Genomic DNA, 22,252 nt, shown 5'->3' with positions numbered 1-22,252 from the left:
TTAGTTTTGTACTTTAGTTAATTGGTTCTTCAATTAGCTATTCAATCCCTACTCGGGACCCTCCCCATTTGTCTCAGACCATTTTCCTTCCTGTTCATGGTTTCTACTATACTTACATATTTGCTCCCCAGATTGGAAATCTCCTTTTGTAAATTGTTTCGATGGGAATTCTTTCAACACTAAGTATTCTAAAACCAAACCTTAACAAATAGTTGGATCAGACTATTGCTATATGCCTCAAGCACAACAAAAAGAGAATAATTTTATGTATACATAATACTTTGAAATCTTATAAAAGTTTTCCTCGAAGAGCTTAGAAACATGGCTCTGGACTTACAGAAGATTGAGAATGTATTTTAGCAGTAGGATCCCAGTCCATGACTATGTTTCATTCACTGATAAAATTACAAGATAAATCTGAATGTGAAAATAGTAAATGAGAGAAATTTAAAGAAGATCTGAGAAAGAGGCATGATAATACAAAAGAATAACATTAAGCAAATTCCTAATTAAAGAACTTCTGCTAGCCAAGAAATTCAGGATTTATATTTTAAAACACACTATTAAGTATTTTCCTTTCTTTGTTGTAACATCCCTAGTTTTACCAGTCAGATATGGTTTAAGGTTTGGGGTTATTTTAAGCGTTAGGGTATATGGTTTCCTAGTTTCATTTTATATGCACTGCCATTCAGTGACACTCACACTAAATTTGGAAGTGTCAAAGCATTTCCACATTGAAAGATTGCCAAATTCAAAGACTGTAGTTTTGTTTGTTTGGTTTTTGTAATTTATGCTTGAGAGTCAGTTTTATTGTACATTTTAAATGCTTTCAGAGTTGTAATAGTTGAATTGCTTGTCTTCAAGGTTCTTGGTGCAACTTCCATGGCTGCCAACAGTAAAATAATTTACAACAGTAAAATTAATTTACTTGTGAACACGTAAATTAATACATAATAAACTCCCTTTATATAGATATATATCTCCTATTAGTTCTCTCCCTCTAAGACAACCCTGACTAATACAATAAGTATTAATGAAATTCTTGAAAAATCAAACTTAAGTTTACTGGTACATTCCCAGATTACCCAGTGTACTTTTTTTTTTTTTTTGTATAATTAAAGCAAGAGTAAAGATTCATGAACTGTTCATCTAATTTTTAATATACATTTTCATTAACTTTATTTTTAAATTTTCAGAAATTTTCACACTTTAAAGAAAGATTTTCTGTTTGTGTTTATATGGCATAATAAAGCCATACATGTATATTTTAAAAATTAGTTGCAACTGAAAAATAAATTTAGTATTTGCATAAAAATAGGGGACAGAAAGGTGAAGACATTAATGTCAAGTTGCTATATCATCACATACTTAAAATCAGTATTTATGTTATAAAAAAAGCACTGACAATATTTACAAATAAAAATAACATTAATAAGTTAATGTTTAAAACTGTCATTTTAACACATAAGCAATGTAGACCACAAAATGTAACATAACTTTACATGTCTACATTAGTTTTATTTTCAACTAGATCATCAATAATATCATACAAAACATAAAGAACTCAAATCAAATTGTAATTAGAAGTACAGTGGAAATGAAGTTACTGCCTTTCTGTGGTCTGGAGCTGAGTTATGAAAGTATACTGGCAGAAAAATTAGCCAGACCTTTTTTGCAATTATAGGTCTGTCATGGGAACCACCATAATTAAACACTTTCGAAAAGTTTTTATTTCATTTTACAGCAGGATTGAATAGGCATTATCTTTAGATCAATTTAAGGTTCACAGCAAAATTGAACAGCAAGTACACAGAGCTTCCTTATGTTCCTACTTCCACACACACACTAACCCCAGTATCCATAATACCACAATGATAAATTTGTTAAAAGCAATGAACTTTCTGTGATAGTTCATTATCACCCAAAGCGATATCACTTTTCATTAGGCTACACTCTTGGTGTTGTACATTTTATAGGTTTTCACAAATGTATAATATGTATCCACAATTAAAGTGTTACACAAAATAGTTTCACTACCCTAAAAATCATCTGTGTTCTCCCTATTCATCCCTTTTTCCCACTACTGCCAACCACTGATGTTGTTGTCTCCACAGTTTTACCTTTTCCAGAATGTCATATAGTTTTAATCATACAGTATATAGCCTTTTCATATTGGCTTCTTTTGCCCAGTAATACGCATTTAAGTTTCCTCTATGTTTTTTTTTTCATGACTATCGCTCTTTTCATGGCTTGATAGCTCATTCTTTTTAGTACTCAGTGATATCTCATTATCTGGATATACCACAGTTCATTTATCTTTTCAACCACTGAGGGACATTATGGTCCCTTCCAAGTTTTGGCAATTGTGAATAAGTCCGCTATTAACACCAGTGTATTTGTTTTTGTATAGACATAATTTTTCAATTCATTTGGGTAAATAGTAAGAAGCAAAACTGTTGTATTATGTGGTAAAAGTAAGTTTCGTTTTGCAAGAAACTGCCAAATTGTCTTCCAAAGTGGCTCTACCACTTGACATTACCACCAGAAATCAGTGAGAGGTCCTCTTTGTCAACCTCTCCACCACCTTTTGATGTCACTGTTTTGGATTTTGGCCATCCTAATCAGCCTGTAGTGGCATCTCATTGTTTTATTTTGCCTTCCCTAATGACACATTATGTGGAGCATCTTTTCATATGCTTACTTGCCATCTGTATACATTCTTTGGTGAGGTGTCTGCCTAGGTCTTTTGCTCTTTTTTCAAGTTGCTCATTTTCTAATTGTCAAGTTTTAAGAGTTCTTTTTATATTTTAGATAACAGCTCTTAAACAGATATGTCTTTGGCAAATATTTTCTCCCGTTCTGTGTCTTGTCTTTTTATGTTTTTGAAAGTATCTTTCACAGATAAATTTTTAATTTTAGTGAAGTTCAGCTTATTGGTTATGTATTTTATGGAACATGACTTTGGGATTTTATTTTAAAAGTCATTGCCATATCCAAGACCATCTAGATTTTCTCCTATGTTATCTTCTAGGAGTTTTGTAGTTTGGCATTTGACAATTAGGTTTAGGACCCATTTGAAGTTAATTTTGGTGAAGAATGTAGGGTCTGTGTCTAAACTTATATATTTTGTTGAACTATTTGTTTTCAGCTATCCTAGTTCTCTTCCAGAACTATTTGTTGAAAAGACTATGTTTTGTCGTTTGTCAAAGATCAGTTGACTATATTTATGTGAGTCTATTTGTGGGCTGTCTATTATGTTTGCTTTATCTGTCTATTATTTTACCAATATAATTACCTTGATTACCATAACTTTATAGTAAGTCTTGATGTTGGATATTATCCATCTTCCAACATTGTTTTTCTTCTTCAATATGTGTTGGCTATTCTGGGTCTTTTGACTCTCCATACTAATTTTAGAAATAGCTTTTCTATATATATAAAATAACTCCTTGAGATTTAGATGGGATTGCATTGACTTTATGTATCAATTTGGGAAGAACTAACAACTTAACAATATTGAGTCCTCCTATCCACGAACATGTAATATCTCTCCATTTATTTATTTATTTACTTACTTACTTACTTCTGTTTTAAAATTTCACTCATCAAAGCTTTGTAGTTTTTAAAATATAGATCTTACATACATTTTGTTAGATTTATACCTAGATATATTATGTTTTTGGGTGCTAATGTAAATAGTACTGTGTTTTTTATTTCAAATTCCGCTTGTTTATTGCTGTCATAAAAAAGTGCTTAACTTTTACATATTAACCTTGCATTTGTTAACTTTGCTATAGTCACTTATTAGTTCCAGGAGATCTTTGACTGTAGATTTTCTACGTAGGCAATCATGTCATCTGTCAAGAAAAACAGTTTTATTTCATCCTCAGAAAACTGCATACTTTTTATTTTCCTTTCTGTGTTATTGCATTAGCTAGGACTTCCAGTAAAGTGTCCCTGATCTTAGTGGAGAAGCTTTTCATTTCTCACCATTAAATATGAGGTCAGTTGCAAGGTTTTTTGTAAATACTCTTTATTAAGTTAAATAAATTCTCTTTTATCCTAGTGTGCTTAGAGTTTTTATCATGAATAGGTGCTGAATTTTGTTAAATGATTTTTCTGCATCTATTTATATGATCATGTAATTTTCCTCTTTAGCCTGTTGTTGTGATGGATTATATTAATAGATTTCCAAATGTTGAACCAATGCTACATACCTGAACAAATCTCACTGACTGTGATGTTTAATTTCTTTTATACATTATTGGATGTGATTTACTCATAATTTGCTGAGGATTTTTGCATCTATGCTCATGAGAGACACTGGTTTGTAGCCTTCTTTTCTTGTAATATCTTTACCTGATGTTGGTATTAGGGAAATGCTGGACTCATAAAATGAGAAAGTATTTTCTCACCTTTCATTTTCTGGAAGAAATAGTAGAGAATTGGGATAATTTCTTCCCTAAATGCTTCGTAGAATTCATCATTAAACACCTCTGGGCCTGTTATTCCTGTTTTAAGAAGCTTAATTATTAACTCAATTTATTTAAAAAGTATAAGCCTATTCAGATTGTCTATTTCTTCTGTGAGTTTTGGCAGATTATGTCTTTCAATTAATTGGTTCATTTTATCTAGGTGATAAAATGTGTAGACATAGAGTTCTCCATAGTATTTATTTATTATTCTTTTAATTTGCATGGAATCTGTAGACATGATATTAGTAATTTGTGCTTTCTCTCTTTTTCTGTTAGCATAGCTAAAGGGTCATCAATTTTATTGATCTTTTCAAAAAACCACCATTTTGTTTTGTTAATTTTCTCTTTTAATTTCTTCTTTTCAGTTTCATTTATTTCTGGTCTGATTTTTATTATTTTTGTCCTTATGCTTACTTTGGATTTAATTTTTTCTTCTTTTACTAGTTTTCTAAGGTGGACATTTATGTTATTGATTTTAGATATTTTTTATTTGCTAATACATGCATCCAACACTATAAATTTTCATCTAAGGATTGCTTTCACTGTCCCCACATTTGGTAAGTTGTATTTTCACTCTCCTATAGTTTAAGATGTTTTAAAATTTATCTAATATTTTTTCTTTGACCCATGTGTTTTTTAGAGGTATATTTTTAAATCTCCAAGTATTTTGATATTTTTTTAACTATTATTCTGTTATTGATTTCTAGCTTAACTTCATTGTGGGCTTAGAGCAGACATTATAAAATTTTTATTTATTCAAATTTGTTCAGGTGCAATTTTATGGTCTGAAATGTGGTCTATCATAGTGAATGTTCCATGTGAGCTTGAGAAGAAAGTGTTCTGCTGTGATTGGATGAAGCTGTCAATGGATGTATCTGATATCCTGTTGATTAATGGTACCGTTGAGTTCAACTATGTCCTTATTGATTTTCTGCCTGCTAGATCTGTTTACTTTTGAAAGAAAGGTATTAAAGTATCCACATGTAATAGTAAGTTCATCTGTTTCCCTTTGCAGTTTGATGAGTTTTCGCTTCATCTGTTTTGATGCTCTGTTATTAGGTGCAAACACATTAAGGATTGTAATGTCTTCTTAGAGATTTGACCACTTTATCACTATGAAATTCCCCACTTTATTGCTGATAATATTCCTTACTCTGAAGACTGCTTTGTCGGAAATTAATGTAGTTTCTCCTCTTTATTTTGATTAATGTTAGCATAATATATCTTTCTCGTCCCTTTACTTTCGGTTTATATGATTCTTTGTATTTAAAGTGAGTTTCTTATAAACAAGACATTCTTGTTACTTTTTTTTCAGTCTAGCTTGGCAATCTCTGCCTTTGAATTGGTATATTTAGACCATTCATGTTTAAAAGAGTTATTCATTGATTGTCTTAGTCTGTTTGCATTGCTATAAAGAAATACATCTAAATGATTTATAGAGAAAAGATGTTTATTTGTATCATGGTTGTGCAGGCTGTACAAGAAGCATGGTGTATGCTAACACCTGCTTCTGGTGAGGGCTTCGGGAAGCTTCCACTCATGGTGGAAGGAGAAGGGGAGTAGGTCTCACATGGTAAGAAAGGAGGAAAGAGAAATGGGAGAGAGGTGCCAGACTCTTTTTAACAACCAGATATTGCAGGAAATAAGAATGAGAACTCACTGAATCTCATGAGAATGACACAAGCCATTTATGAAGGATCTGCCCTGTACCCAAACACCTCCCACTAGGCCCCACCTCCAACTGTGGGGATCAAATTTTAACATGAGATTTCGAGGAGACAAATGTTGAAACTAAATCATTGGTATAGTCACATTAGTATCTACCATGTCTGTTACTGTTTTTATGCATTTTTTCTATGCATTTTCATTCACATTTTTACTTCACTTTTTTTCTTATTCATAGTTGACCTAATAGATAATAATTTGTTCAAAATAATAACAACGATGTATTCCAGCAACATAGTTTATTGATAAGTGGAATGAATAAGCAATGAAACAAGAGGCAGGAGGAAGATATTAAGAATATTTTGTTACTAAAAGGTACTAATTGTGAAATACTATAGTGCTATTTGAGAGTGGATGTGGACTAATTGCAACTGTATATTGTAAACTTTAAGGTATCTATTAAGAAAAAGCAAAGTTAATGCAACTGCTGGCAGCCATATAACTTGTTTAGCAAATATTTATTGAACACCTACTATGTGTCAAGCACTATGCTAAGTAGTAATTATGCAAGAGTGAACAAGAAACCATTTCTGTCCACAAGGAGTTTGACTTAAATATCATTAAAAAAAAAAGGAGCATATTTTTGGAAGTTATTTAAAATTGAATGGATATTATGAAAAAGCAAAATTAATATTGAATATTTTATAAATTTTATAGTCCAGTTGCATCTTACTTGAAGACTGAGTTCTAAAATCAGAATTAATGTGAGAAGTGAATTGTAAAAGATTATCCTTTAAGCATTGGAATCACATCAAGAACTGTCAGATACTCACACTCTCAAAGATATCATGGTATTCAGCTGGACAGGGTGGCACGTGCCTGTAATTCCAACACTCTGGGAAGCCGAGGTGGTTGGATCACTCAAGGCCAGGAGTTAGAGACCAGCCTGGGCAATGTGGTGAAACCTCGTTTCTACTAAAAATACAAAAGTTAGCCGAGCATGGTGGTACATGCCTGTAATCGCAGCTACTCATGTGGCTGAGGCATGACAATCACTTGAACCTGGGAGGCGGAGGTTGCAGTGAACCAAGATTGCGCCACACTGCACCCCACCCACCCAAGCCTGGGTGACAGAACGAGGTTGTCTCAAAAAAAACAAAACAAAACAAAACAAAAAAACAGATGGTATTGAAACAGAGAAGAGCAAATCACTAACTATTCTCTCATGCTATCTCTAAGAGCAATACTTTGTGAAAAGCAGGATAAATCTCCCCTACTAAAATTGATATTTCCTTTTTTATTTTCTGAACAAAATGTTAAAGGTTAAATTAAATTTGGCTATGATCCAGTTTCACAATTTAGAAGAAGAAAACTTTTTAAATGTTATCTTCACTTATTTTTTCTCTAACATTCTTTTTTTTCTTTATAAAAAGCGCACTTTCTGAACTTTATCATTTTCTCTCTCAAAGAAAAAAAAAACTTTTAACATCTCTTTCAAGGCAAGTCTACTGGCAACAAATTCTCTCAAAATTTGTTTGTCTGAGGGTACCCACTTTTGAAGGGTAATTTTGCATGATTCAGAATTATAGCTTGGTGTATGTGTGTGTGTGTGTGTGTGTTTTCTGTCAACATTTAAAACATGTCACTCTTCTCTCTTTTTGCTTTTATGGTTTCTGAGAAGTCTATTGTAATTCTTGTCCTTGTTTCTGTATAAGTAAAGTGTTTTCTTTTTCCTCTGGCTTCTATCAAGATTATTTTCTTTACATTTGATTTTATGCAGTTTAAATATGATAAACCTACTTGCAGTTCTTTCAATGTTTAACCTGGTTGGTGTTCTCTGAGCTTACTAGGTCTGTGGTTTGATGTCTGATATTAATTTGAGAGAATTCTGTTATTATTGCTTCAAATATGTCTTCTGTTCTTTTCTATCTTGCTTCTCTTTCTGGTATTTCTATTACATGCACGTCCAACTTTTTGTAGCTTTCCCACAGGTCTTCAATATTCTGTTCTGATGTTTGTTTTGTTTTTCTGTCTTTTTTTCCCTCCATTTTTCAGTTTGGGAGGCTGTTATTGACATACTTTCAAACTCAAAGATTTTTTGCAGCTATGTTCTGTCTACTAAGGAACTCATAAAAGGCATTCTCTATTGTTTTTTACCTTCAGAATTTATTTTTGGTTCCTTCTTAGAATTTCCAGCTGTCTTCCCACATTATCCATCTGTTCCTGTATAGTGTCTAATTTTTTCACTAGAGCCTTTACCATATTAATCGTAGTTGTTTTAAATTCGCACTCTGTTACTTCCAACATCTCTGAAACATCTGGCTCTGGTTCTGATGCTTGCTTGTTCTGTCTTCTCATATTGTCTGTGTGTGTGTGTGTGTGTGTGTGTGTGTGTGTGTGTGTGTGTTTTCTACTATGTCTTGTAATTTTTCATTGAAAAGGGGACATACTTTATTGGGTAGAAGAAACTGCAGGTAGTGATAAAATGTGGGAATAGAAGCTTTCTATAGCTTTAAGATTAGGTCTCAGTCTTCTAGTTAGCCTGTGATATGGTTTAGCTGTGTCCGCATTCAAATCTCATCTTGAATTGGAGCTCCCATAATTCCCACATGTTGTGGAAGGGACGTGGTGGAAAATCACTGAATCATGGGGACAGTTTCCCCCATACTGTTCTCATCATAGGGAATAAGTCTCACAAGATTTGATGGTTTTATAAGGGGAAAACCCTTCGGCTTGGTTCTCATTTCCTCTCTTGCCAGCTGCCATGTAAGACCTGCATTTCACTTTCTGCCATTTCAAATATGATCATTTTGAGCTGCTTTTCCCAGATTATAATCACATTTTATTTTTCTTTCATTAATATTCCACAACTATAAATAAGTAAATGAACTCCTGATAGTCCCATCACAATACACCATAATATATAATTTGGAGAGTTTTCTCAACATCACTGATCAGTAGAGAAAGGCAATCAAAACCACAATGAGAAACCATTTCATGCCCGTCAGAATGGTGATTACTAAAAAAGGTCAAAAAACAACAGATGCTGGTGAGGTTGCGGAGATATAGGAATGCTTTTACACTGTTGGTGGGAATGTCAATTAGTTTCACCATTGTGGAAGACAGTGTGGTGAATTCTCAAAGATTTAGAACCAGAAATACCATTTGACTCAGCAATCCCATTACTGGGTATATATCCAAAGGAATATAAATCATTCTGTTATAAAGATACATGTGAGCGTATGTTCATTGCAGCACTGTTCATCACAGTGAAGACATGGAATTAACCTAAATACCCATCAATGGTAGACTGGATAAAGAAAATATGGTACATATACACCATGGAATACTACGCAGCCATGAAAAGAAATGAGATCATGTCCTTTGCAGGGACATGAATGAAGCTGGAAGCCAGTCATCCTCAGCAAACTAACACAGGAACAGAAAACCAAATACCAAATACCACATGTTCTCACTCATGAGTAGTAGTTGAACAATGAGAACACATGGACACAGGGTGGGGAACAACACACACCAGGGCATGTTGGAGGGTGGGGCTTGAGGGGAGGGAACTTAGAGGAGGAGTCAATAGGGGCAGCAAACCACCATGGCAGATTTATATCTATGTAAGAACTTGCACGTCCTGCACATTTATCCCAAAACTTAAATTAAAAAGAAAAAAAAGAAAAGGAAAAACTAGGGAAGGTCATTTTCTGTATCTGATCTTATCTGAATCTACCTTTGAGTCAGGAGACAATCTTGGCCCCAGAGTAAATTGTTGTGATTAGTTGGCCAGATCTCAAATCCATGTGAGATGAGTACTTTGAGCCTTCTGTAACTACAGAAAATTCTCAACCTGCAGGAATTAGAGTTGTTCTAATTTATAGCACTCTTGCAATTGCACCTGTGTAATTATTTACAGCACTTAGACCAGTAAGAGCACAGATTATGTCACTCAGGCTGTCTAAATCGTGAGTATTGCCACATAAAACTTCAACCCCTAGGTTATGTCCTTGAAGTCATTCTAGCTACAGGTTTCAGACACGCCACCAGTTCCTGGACAAGGATTAACCACATTTCTTGCATCTCTACCATTCCTTTTCCAGCCAGGCATTTCTTATACAATCAATAAATGTGTGAAAGTAGATATTTCATTTCCCTTTTAAATTATTATGTACAAGTTCAAAAAGTCTTATCCGGTACCATATACAGATATTTTCATTTCACAGTTAAATAATTGTAATATTTTTAGTCATTCTTATAAGCTGTCAGTGAATAGGTCCTTTGGTAACTATTACAAAGCATTACCAGAATTTACAAAACAGCATTGTTATATCAGAGTCCCATACAAAAAGTAATATGTAACATATTTAATAACTTTTTGTATATCTTGGAGTTATCAAAGTGCTATCATGTGCATCACTTTTCAAATAAAGACTATAGTTTGCAAATTTAGATTAAAAATTGGTTTACTTATCGAAGCTCTTAAAATTAGCTCTTAAAATTCACATGACAGAATTATTGATGATTTATCATAAATAACCTGAAAAAGAACCACATTATTTTTCTAAATCATATTTTAAGGATAAATTTTTCCAAAAACAATGTTCTAGGAAATGAATGAAAGGGATATGTAACAGTTAAAATACACTGAAGACAGATATCTAGTATCTCCATCAAATCATGATTTCCATGTCATAATTTAATCTTGTTTTGTTGAAGATAGTCCTGCCAATGAAATATTAAAATAAATGTTAGGAGATTATTGTTACATTGTACTTGCCTATTCTTTCAATAGATTTTCCAAATTTAAAAGTAATTTCAGCATCTTCCTGGGTTTTTTCTTAACCTGAATTCTTTTTTTTCCATTTGTGATGTGCATCCCTAACTATTTCACCTCCATTCTCTGGGTTTTGCAACTTGCTTCTTAGCTAATGCTTTCATTTCAGTTACATTCATTCCATGATTTGACTACAATGACCTTATTTATAATTTTTCTCAACTTTTATGTTCTTCGCGTCTTTGATCCCTCAGCCAAGAATGTACTTCACAACCTCTTCCCATATTGTTCTGTATTCAAATCCTGCTTACAAGCTCACCTCAAAAGTATGTCCTCTATTAAGTATTCCCAGTACTCAGACTCAGAAATAATTGACATTTTACCGGTGTTCTCAGGCTCCATTGTTTGTATCGTTGATGATGGTGGCTAACATTTATTTTTAGTGCTTGCTAATTCCCAGATTTCATGATAAGCACATTTTATAAACCAACCTGATTCACTTAAATAATAGTGTAACTTGTGTTAGCATTATAAGTATTCTTTTGTTTGTTTTGTTTTGCTTTGTTTGGAAACTAATACTCAAGAAGAATTTGCAAGTAATTTTAAAGAGATTACACAGTAGAGTCCACATTTGTATCTAGACTGAGCCTAAACTCTCAGTCTCCATGATGCATTGTATCCTAATACTTGTCTCATCCTCTGTTATAAATATTAATAAGTTATCAGTCTTTCTCACTAGATTTCAAACTCCTTGAGAACAAAGATGCATACACGTCATTCATCTTTGTTTCTGGCCACATCCTACTTAGTCTGTTTCTTGACCCTAGTCTGTGCAAAATAAATATTTGTCAAGTTTTAAATATGCTTATATTGAAATTCTTGATTTCATTTTTATTCTAGAATTACTAGGATATTTTTAACGAAAGGTTCTTTTATGTATATTGGTATAGAAATGTGGAGGTAATTCTATGGCTGTTCAGTAGTACATTCCTTTAATTCTGCTACTGAAATACCATCAAGTTGTGTGTCTCATGATGCCGTTAGAAATCATTTCAGAATTTCCTTCTTTAGACAAAACTCTAACTCTAGACTAAGGTCAGTGCTTTGCAAAACAAATGTCACTATAAGTTTTGATTTGCACATCTGATCTTATCTGCCAGCTAACTACTCATTAGATCTTTACGTTTATATTTAGACTCAGTTATTACATAGTGCAAGGACAGTGATGATTTATAAATAAAGTAATCAATTATTTAACCTTATTTAAATCCTGTCTTTTACAGCCGTTATCTTAGGGTGAATGGACTTTACATTTTTCTCTAAATTATTATTGTACTAAATTCATGTTATTTTATAGCTTAAAAAAATAAAATAGTCTATATTGTAAGTGTACCTACTAAACTGCCTGTGATCTAATATCTAGTCTGACTAGGAGAATAATTGTGTGAATGACAATTCAGATCAAATGAGCATAAAAAGCCTAACCTATTATAAGGGTAAAAACCTTTGTGTTTTGATGCCATTTTTGCCATATAAAAATATAATACATGTGTTTTCAGAAACACTTTTTATACAGTATATATTTTAAAATAAAGAATATAAACTGAAATCTGTATTAAAAATATCCATGAGAAAAATGTATAAGTTAAAAATATAGACAGGGATTAAGTGATAATGTTTCACTTACTAAAAAGTTGAATCATTTTTTACTATTTTTATTTTCAAAAATTAATATGACAGATTATCTTATTAAAATCATAGTTATCTATATTATAATTTTAGATAACTAATAGTTTAAAATAACCCATTGAATAAGTATATACATTATTTCTTCAGCACATTTCGTTCTCAAACTTTACTAACCAAAAATAATGAATAGTGTGACTAATCTCTTGTCTAATGTACAAATCACTGTTCATCACCTAATAATTGCTGGGAATTCTGTTGAATCTTGGAAATCGAAAAACGTAGCCAACATGGTCTTTGCTCTTCTGGGGTTCGTTGTAAAGGGTAATAAACAACAATTAAAATATTAAAATAAATGCTATAAATAGAAGTATATACAACAAATAGTGAGACACATGAGGGAATTCCTTAATGTTACCAAAGAAGATTGTAAAAATGTCCACTCAAGTGTGAGGGTAGTATGCTAACTAAATTTTTAATCTAAATCTTTAAGAACAAGTAAGAGTAAGCTAAGAGATCAAAGGAAAAAAGAAAACACCAGTCAGAAGAAATAGCCTATGAAAGGATGAAGCTAGAAATTTGTTATCTGGAACTTGTCCATTATGAAATTCTTAACTACAGTATATTTTTCTAACCCAAACTCAGATCTTGCCAGCCTTTCCATTTTATTCGTTATTTCTAAATATCTCTAGTTCAATTTCCTTCACACTTTTTAACGTCTCCCTTTTCTCCCAATCCATTTATTTTTGATGTTTTATTTTACCTGGAAATAAATTCGAATCATTAATGTTTTGTAGTTTTTCTTGTTTCAGTGTATTTTTCGTTAGATTATTTTATAAATTTGAATTCTGGTGGTATTGTAGTCTACAAATGTGAATTTTACAAGTGTGGGTTTTACAAATTTGATTTTTGATGATATTGTAATCTACATTGTGATTAATTTCATTTTATAACTCTCTTTGCTAATATATAAATACAGTTTATATGTCATTTTAGGTTGGCTTCCCCAGGAGTAGGACTCTAAGATTTGTGTGTAGGATATTTATTAGGAAATGCTCTAAAAACACACACCTAGAAGGGAGGTGGAGGCAAACTTTGGTAGAAGAAGCTAAGTTGTGATGGTGACTCAACAAGAGGGTCAGCCATTCCCACAGTGAGAGTTGAAATTGAGATGGCTTTCAGAGTTTTTCGGAGTTGAGGCAAGAGGTCCAGGTCTGGCTCCTCAGATTCACCATTACATCTCTCTATTAAGCCAACACCGCTGGCTGAATAAGAACCAATACAACATTCTGTAAAACATTTTATCTAGTATCTTTAGACTAGATGATGGCAGACAATAGGGAGTCAGCATATCGTTGGATTGAGATTGTAAATATAAATTGTTTCTGATCCTTCTTTCTGGTAAGAATGCAAAAGAGCATGCATTCATATAGATTAATAGGCACATACCTCACAATTGCAGCCATGCTAATCACTACGATTAGGGCTACTACTTGGTGGAATTCTAATATCCATCTTCAACATCTATCTGCCCTTTTAAGACATTTTGATGAATTAAGTGGAGATTTAATGGATACCATTATTCTTGCATTTTATAGTTCTTTACTAGATCATAATATTTGCTCCCCCAATATACACTCAAAATGTGATATTCTTATTCTGATTGAGAAGAGCATTTTATTATCTTTTTCCAAACACAGTTGCCCCCAGACACAGCTCTCGAGTATCCTTGTTCTTGCATTTATCATTTCCCTCATTTTTCTTAACACCTGATATATTACATCCACTAGTACATTTTCTTTCATCAATATACCATTACAGTTCATTATAGGTGAAAATTTAAATAATTGCACTACTACTTTGTGCCAGGAGCTATCCATTGTCCAATAATTACCAGTGACAAGGCTCCCGTTGAGAGCTGGCTGTTGGGTAATCCTGTTTCACAGTCCAATACAGCAGGGAAATTGCTGTGGCCCTGCCTCTCCCCTGCCCCTCCCCTGCCCCTCCCCTGCCCCATCAGCTCATCTACCTCAAGGAAAATGAGTGCATGACCTCAAGTATAAGCTCAAGTATCAGCTGAAGCATGGCCAACATAGGGAGATCCTGTCTCTACAAAAAATTCAAAAATAGCCAAACAGGATGGCTTGCGCCTGCAGTGCCAGCTACTAAGGAGGCTGAGGGGAGAGGATCCCTTGAGCCTGGAAGATCGAGGCTACAAAGTGCCCTGATTGCACCACCGCACTCCAGTCTGGGCAACACAGCAAGACTGTCTCACAAAACAAAAAAACTATCGGCTCAAATAGCCACATTGAAAAGGATGTCAAATTGCACTCACATATAGTGTTAAAATAAACCGTATTATTAAGACATTCTTTCCTAAATTCTATGTCATATTTCTCCTATGACCCAGAGCAAAGACTTCCTTCTAATTTTCTCTGTGAAATTAGGTTATATCTCTTCTACTCTCCACTGAGATATAAAAATTATCTGTTAAATATTTTAAAAAATGGTTTGAAATTATTTAAATAGTACCTACTAATGTAATAAAAATATTGATTCATTAAGAAACTGGGAAAATATGGGGGTTATCTGTATGAAAGCAAATGTGCTAAAAACGTCTTCTTTCATAGTAGAAACACAGCAAGTAATGTCTAAAATTAAAATAAATAAATGAATAAACAAATAAATAAATAAATGTGATGTAAATATGCTTTCAGACTATTGAGAAAAAAATGCCTGATACAGTATTTGAATATTGTTGCTGCAGAAGTGAAGTTGGATAAGAGATGAATGGTAGGAAGGAGAGTTCCAGGTTTTCATTGTAAGCCTCAAGTGTAATTTGTCTTTTGTTTGTTTGTTTGTTTTTAGACGGAGTCTCACTCTGTCACCCAGGCTGGAGTGCAGTGGCACAATCTCAGCTCACTGCAAGCTCCACCTCCCAGGTTCACGCCATTCTCCTGCCTCAGCCTTCTGAGAAGCTGGGACTACAGGCGCCTGCTACTACGCTGGGTTAATTTTTTGTATTTTTAGTAGAGACCGTGTTTCACCACATTGGCCAGGATGGTCTCGATCTCCTGACCTCATGATCTGCCCGCCTAGGCCTCCCAAAGTGCTGGGATCACAGGCCTGAGCCACCGGGCCCTGCCAATTTGTCTTTTTAAATGATGTACACATATTACCTTAATATGAGTAAAAACAAAACTAAACTTAGTAGAATTCCATAAATATAAGATTAACAGGTCCTTATAATTTAAGACATTTTACAAAGAAGCTTTAAACATCAATAGAGGATACCAGCAATTGAAGCATCTAGGTTAAATATTTATATATCAAAAGTACATTCATATAATGTTTAAGCCAATTTAAGGCATATATTTTTATTACTATGACAACACTAGAAAGCAAGAAAAACTACATAACTAAAGTGCAAATGTGAGGATTCTCTTTTCAATCAGTGTCCAGTTGTTTGATTATTTGGAGATGTGCTAATTAATTTTGCTTTGGACTCTAAAGACAAGTGTTAACATATAAATTTAATTAAATGATGATATGATTTGGCTCTGTGTCCCTACCCAAATCTCATCTCTTAATTGTAATCCCCACATGTTGAGGGAGGGACCTGGTGGGAGGTGATTGGATCATGGGGACGGCTTCTTCCTTGGTACTCTTGTGTTAGTGAGTGAGTTCTGTGAACCCGGAAAATCTGAGACAGGTCTCAGTTAATTTAGGAAGTTTATTTTGTCAAGGTTGAGGACATGTCCATGTGATGACATGTGCCCAAGGTGGTCGGGGCACAGCTTGGTTTTACACATTTTAGGGAGACATGAGGCATCAATCAACATGTAAGAAGTACATTGGTTCAGTTTGGAAAGGTGGAACATCTTGAAGCAAGGGCAGGAAGACTAGAAGGGAAAAGGGAGCTTTCAGGTCACAGATAGGTGAGACACAAGCAGTTGCATTCTTTTGAGCTTTCGATTAGCCTTTCCAAAGAAGGCAATCCAATATGCATCCATTTTAGTGAGCACAGGGATAAATTTGAATAAAATGGGAGGCAGGTTTGCCATAAGCAGTTTACAGCTTGAGTTTTCCTTAGTGATTTTGGGGGCCCAAGATAGTTTCCTTTCACAGTTCCCACAAGATCTGATGGCTTAAAAGTGTTTGGAAGTTCCCCTCCCTTGTGCTCTCTCTCTTGCTGCCTTGTGAAGAAAGTGCTTGCTTCTCCTTCACCTTCTGCCATAATTGTAAGTTTCCTGAGGCCCTCCCAGTCATGCAAAACCATGGGTCAGTTACAACTCTTTTCTTGATAAATTACCCAGTTTCAGGTAGTTCTCTATAGCAGTGTGAAAATGGGCTAATACAGAAAATTTGGTACTGGGAGTGGGGCACTGCTATAAAGATAACCTGAAAATGTGGAATGAACTTTAGAACTGGGTAACAGGCAGAGGTTGGAACAGTTTGCAGGGCTCAGAAGAAGACAGGAAGATGTGGGAAAGTTTGGCACTTCCAAAAGACTTGTTGAATGGTTTTGACCAAAATGCTGATAGTGATATGAACAGTGAAGTCCAGGATGAGGTGGTGTCAAATGGAAATGAGGAGCTTGTTGGGAACTGGGGCAAAGTTCTTGCTATGCTTTAGCAAATAGACTGGCAGCATTTTGCCCCTGCCTAAGAGATCTGTGGAACTTTGAACTTGAGACAGATGATTGAGGGTATCTGACAGAAGAAATTTCTAGGCAGGAAAGTGTTCGAGATGTGACGTGTTTTTTTCTGAATGCATACAGTGATATGCATTCACAAAGAGATTATCTGAAACTGAACCTTTTGTTTAAAAGTGAAGCAGAGCATAAAAGCTTGCAAAATATGTAGGCTGGCCATGTGGTAGAAAAAAAAAAATTTCCCTGGGAAAAATTCAAGTGATTGACTGCAGAAATTAGCATCAATAAAGAGAAGTTGAATGTTACTAGCCAAGACTATGGGGAAAATATCTTCAGGGCATTTCAAAGATCTTCACAGGAGCACCTCCCATCACAGGCCTGGAGGCCTAGGAGGAAAAAAAAAATGGTTTCTTGGGTCAGGCCCAGGGTCCTACTACTCTGTTCAGACTTGGGACATGGTGCCCTGTGCTCCATCCACTCCAGCTCTAGCCATGGCTAAAAGGTACAGCTCACAGCTCAAGCCATTGCTTCAGGGGGTGCAAGCCTCAAGCCTTAGTGGTTTCCATGTAGTGTTGGGCCTGTGGGTGCACAGAAGACAACAGCTGAGCTTGGGAGCCTCTGCCTAGATTTCAGAGGATATCTGGAAATGCCTGAATGTCCAGGCAGAAATCTGCTGCAGGAGCAGAGCCCACATGGAGAACTTCTACTAAGGCAATGCAGAGAAGAAATGTGGGGTAGGAGCCACCACACAGAGTTCCCACTGGGGCCCTGCCTAGTGGGACTGCGAGAAGAGGTCCACTATCCTCCAGACCCCAGTACAATAGTTCCACTGACAGTTTGTACTGTGCACCTGGAAAAGTCACAAACACTCAGAGCCAGTCCATGAAAGCAGCTGTGTGGGGACTCTACCCTGCAGAGTCACAGGAGTAGAGCTGCCCAAGGCCTTGGGGGCCCACATCTTGCATCAGTGTGCCCTGGTCATGAGACATGGAGTTAAAGGAGATTATTTTGGAGCTACAAGATTTAATGAGTATCCTGCCTGGTTTTCAACTTGCATGGGGCCTGTGGCCCCTTTGTTATGGCCAATTTCTCTTATCTGGAATGAGAACGTTTACCCAATGACTATATCCCCATTGTATCTTGGAAGTAACTAAGTTGTTTTTGCTTTTACACTCTCATAAGTGAAAGGACCTTGCCTTGTCTCCTATAAAACTTTGGACTTGGACCTTTGAGTTAATGCTGGAATGAGTTAAAGATTTGGGGTAATTGTTGTGAAGGCGTGATTGGTTTTGAAATGTAAGAAGGACATGAGATTTGGGAGAGGGCAGGTGCAGAATGATATGGTTTGGCTCTATGTCCCCACCCAAATCTCAAGTCAAATTGTAATCCCCATGTGTCTAGGGAGGGACCTGGTGGGAGGTGACTGGATCATGGGGGCAATTTTCCACATGCTGTTCTTGTGATAGTGAGTTCTCACAAGAGCTGACGGTTTAAAAGTGTTTGGCAGTTCCCCTCTCGCTTTCTCTCTCTCCTGCTGCCTGTGAAGAAGATGCTTGCTTCTCCTTTCACCATGATTATAAGTTTCCTGAAGCCTCCCTAGCCATGCAAAACTATGAGTCCATTAAGCCTCCTTTCTTTACAAATTACCCAGTCTCAGATAGTTCTTTATAGTAGTGTTCACACTAATACAAATGACTATATAAATATATTATCAGTGTCTGTAAAAATATGAAATCATTTTTGAACACTAATGAAGAACCTGGTTTCAGTGATTTTTTTTTCCTCAGTTTTTATTTAGAAAGTTTAGTGAAACAAATGTAGCATCACAGTTTAGGAATACTTTAATCTCACTATAATTTAACATTGTAAAAAATCTACTAATTTTTGATTTCCAACAATAAAATTTATAAAAATAATTTTACATTTATAAAATGAATTATTTCACAATAAATTATTCATTTTTATTACCTGAAAAAAGTTGAATACTATATAAAAGTGATAACTTCCCTTATCAATATTTTGAAAATATGCTGAAAACATCAGTTCCTTTTTTCCAGCATCTTTGGCAGTTCAGTATATAAAAATATAATATTATAAATCCCCCTGACCATAGTTATTGAAGCAGAATCATTGCTAATAATTTCAAAGACATAGCTGTTTAGTAAATATACACGAATAAATTACAGGGTTCACTAAAAATGAATGTTATCGTTCATACTTTAAAGGTATTTTCTATGTTCTGAATTTTTGTGTTTTCCAAAATTCACATGATGACACCTAGTCCCCAGAGGGATGGTATTAGGAGGTGGGGCCTTTGGAGGGTGATTCAGTCATGAGAATTAGTACCTTTATTAAAGAGACCCGAGAGAGCTACCTTGTTCCTTTTATGTGTAAAGACACAGCTAGAAAATGCCATGTATGATCCAGAGACCTAATTTGTTGATTCCTTAATCTTGGACTTCCCACCATTGAGAACAGTGAGAAATGAATTTCTGTTATTTATAAGCTGCCAAGTTCACAGTATTTTGTTACAGCAGCCTGCACAGACCAAGGCAGTATTTTGTTTTAATACCTTCTAAGGGAACATCCCCCCCAAAGTAAACAAAAATCTACAAAAGTTATTTGTATGATAAAAATCAAAAAATTCTTATTCACGAAATAGAAACTACAGTAAATTTTCAAAAACTAAGAGTTAAAAAACTCCCCCATATGATATATTTTACAGTTTCACAAGGGTACCAGGTCTTGAAGGAATTTTATTAAATCTATTAAATCATAGATAGCTTTTAATAATCATGTTTCTACTTCAAGAGTTCAATTTTACTTTAAGAGCTAATAAGTTACTTAATATTACTATAACCTTTTTACTTACAGGGTAAGTGGGATATATGACATCATAATCTTAGACATTTAAAAAATCCTGAGAAAGATTATCTAATTCAATCTTTACAGCTTGGGATCCTCTTTTTCAAAAAATATTACTGATAATTACTGAACCAGTTTTTCCAATTTTCCCTCTCCTCAACCAGAGACGAGCCACTGCCTCATGAGGTGGCCCATGCTTAATTTGTTTTAAAATAAATTCCAGCTTTAAATGATATCAGAGAGTTTAAGGCTCCAATGAACTGTACTCCTCAGTCTAGAATTTGACATTTGGTATATCCCTGGGCTGCTACATTTTAAAGAATCTGCTAAGCCACTCATTTTGCTTTGTTTTTGTTTTCATCAAAATCTATGTGGTGAATCTTTTATTTTCTCTAATGTTTTTAAGAAAAGTCTTGTTAAAACTACAAAAGTGGTTTCTTATTCTAGGCGCAACAATTTTACACTCACCGCTTATCAGTAAATATATATTATAGGCAATATGATGAATAGTATCCAATCATCATTCAACTGCATATATTTAAAAACCACACTATGAGTAAGAAGTTCACATTTTTCATTCCACACCAAAGATTCATTAAGTCAACTAGACCTGGGTTTGAATGTGGTTCTCTCACTCGTTAATGTTGGTGAACTTTTGTTATGTTCCTTAAACCCTCAAGCTAAACTTTCCCTTATTTATAAAAGAGAGAAAATGATATCTCTCCTACAGTGTTATTGTGAGGACTAAATAAGGAACATGGGTGGTAGATGGCTAACGTGTCCTCAGAATCAGCTCTTTCAGAGTGGCATGGCTTTGGCTGACACAGACTTTCCACCTATAGATAACTCTCCTGGCCACCCTGGGGGCCAGCTGTGGGCATGTGCTAATTTCTAGTCAATGGATAACTATTTCTAAATTGTTTCAGGAGAAAGAAATAGATGCCTCTCTTGGTTTAGTCACTGTTTTAGGGGTTTCTTTGTTACAATTCACCCTCTATCCTAACGGATAAAACCAACATGCTTTTGCTTACCATACATCTTCAAATAAAGTCAGATTCAAAAAGTATCCAGTCGTCCTTGGAATGGTTCTTTGTATTTTTCTAAACTTAAGATAGGAATATTTAACTCTAAAGCAAAGAGTTGCTTCTTTACCACAGAATGTCCATAAGAGATTCTTCTTGAAAAAGATACAGCCTATTCTACCGCAACTTCTTTATTTTTCTAATCTGCAAGTTTATAATTTATTTTTTAAAATTTAGCTCATTTTATATTAAACCGGGATTTCTGATCCACTATTTTCAGTCAAAAATGAACACTTTGTTCTGTATCACATCACAATAAAGCAATTATTTACAAATTTAAATTAACATTAATAAAACAAATGAAACTCGTACATAAGATTCAATTGGTTCGGGCACAATGCAGGGGCAGTTGGAAAAAATACCCTATATAAACATCTTCAAACTCAGATACACATTGGTTGCGTGTGAAAGTTTTACATAGTAGCAACAACAAACAGAATGAACGTATAAACAAGAAAATAGGACACCATGTTATAACAGCACCATGAAGAAGCCTTGGCTAAGAGTTTGCCAAAAGTGCTATCCTGAGATATTTCAAGATCAACAACTTTTCACATTTATGTAGTGCCGTTCTGAAGTAAACACATTTTCACAATTGCTTTTGTTTGGAGAGATGCTGGTGTGAAATGACTGATGCTTGGTTTGCAGCTATTTTGTACTGTTCTTGCCCAGAGCCTTGTGGTGGGGAAGGGAGTGGGGTTTCAGGAGTTGCTGAAAAAGAATCAGAGAATTGAGTGTGATGGTGGCAGTCAGCCTTCCCCACCCCATTAAACCCTACACAACACCAATACACATTAGCATGATCTAGCAATGTTTTAAAAAGATCCTATATAGAATAGTGATTTGTAGAATGTATTATTGGCCCATGACATATGTTAGAGAGTACTCTTACCTTACCTCCCAAATAACATTAAATAGAAAGAGGTCATGTTAAAAAATTTTTTTCATAGTCACTTTAAGGTGTTTCCTGCCTTTCTTAAAAGCATTTATAAGCATTTGATTCTCTAACAAACCTACCAGGAAAAAAGGCAATGAAAAGAATTAA

At 34.6% G+C, this 22,252-nt stretch overlaps 1 protein-coding gene across 4 annotated transcripts in view; it reads right to left on the bottom strand.

Moving 5' to 3' along the window:
* Window positions 1-19,023: 19,023 nt before the first annotated feature.
* HNF4G (hepatocyte nuclear factor 4 gamma) overlaps window positions 19,024-22,252 on the bottom strand; it is a 150,311-nt gene continuing 147,082 nt past the window's right edge. For all 4 annotated transcript variants that reach the window (XM_025394277.1, XM_025394279.1, XM_025394278.1 and 1 more), the window contains one exon: window positions 19,024-21,918. In XM_025394277.1, the coding sequence (XP_025250062.1) occupies window positions 21,797-21,918 (122 nt within the window). In that variant the 3' untranslated portion in view covers window positions 19,024-21,796. The remainder of the gene's footprint in view (window positions 21,919-22,252) is intronic.

This window comes from Theropithecus gelada, chromosome 8 (genome assembly GCF_003255815.1).
Source record: "Theropithecus gelada isolate Dixy chromosome 8, Tgel_1.0, whole genome shotgun sequence".
In the NCBI taxonomy this organism is placed as follows: domain Eukaryota; kingdom Metazoa; phylum Chordata; class Mammalia; order Primates; family Cercopithecidae; genus Theropithecus; species Theropithecus gelada.
This window is presented reverse-complemented; position numbering and strand designations above follow the sequence as displayed.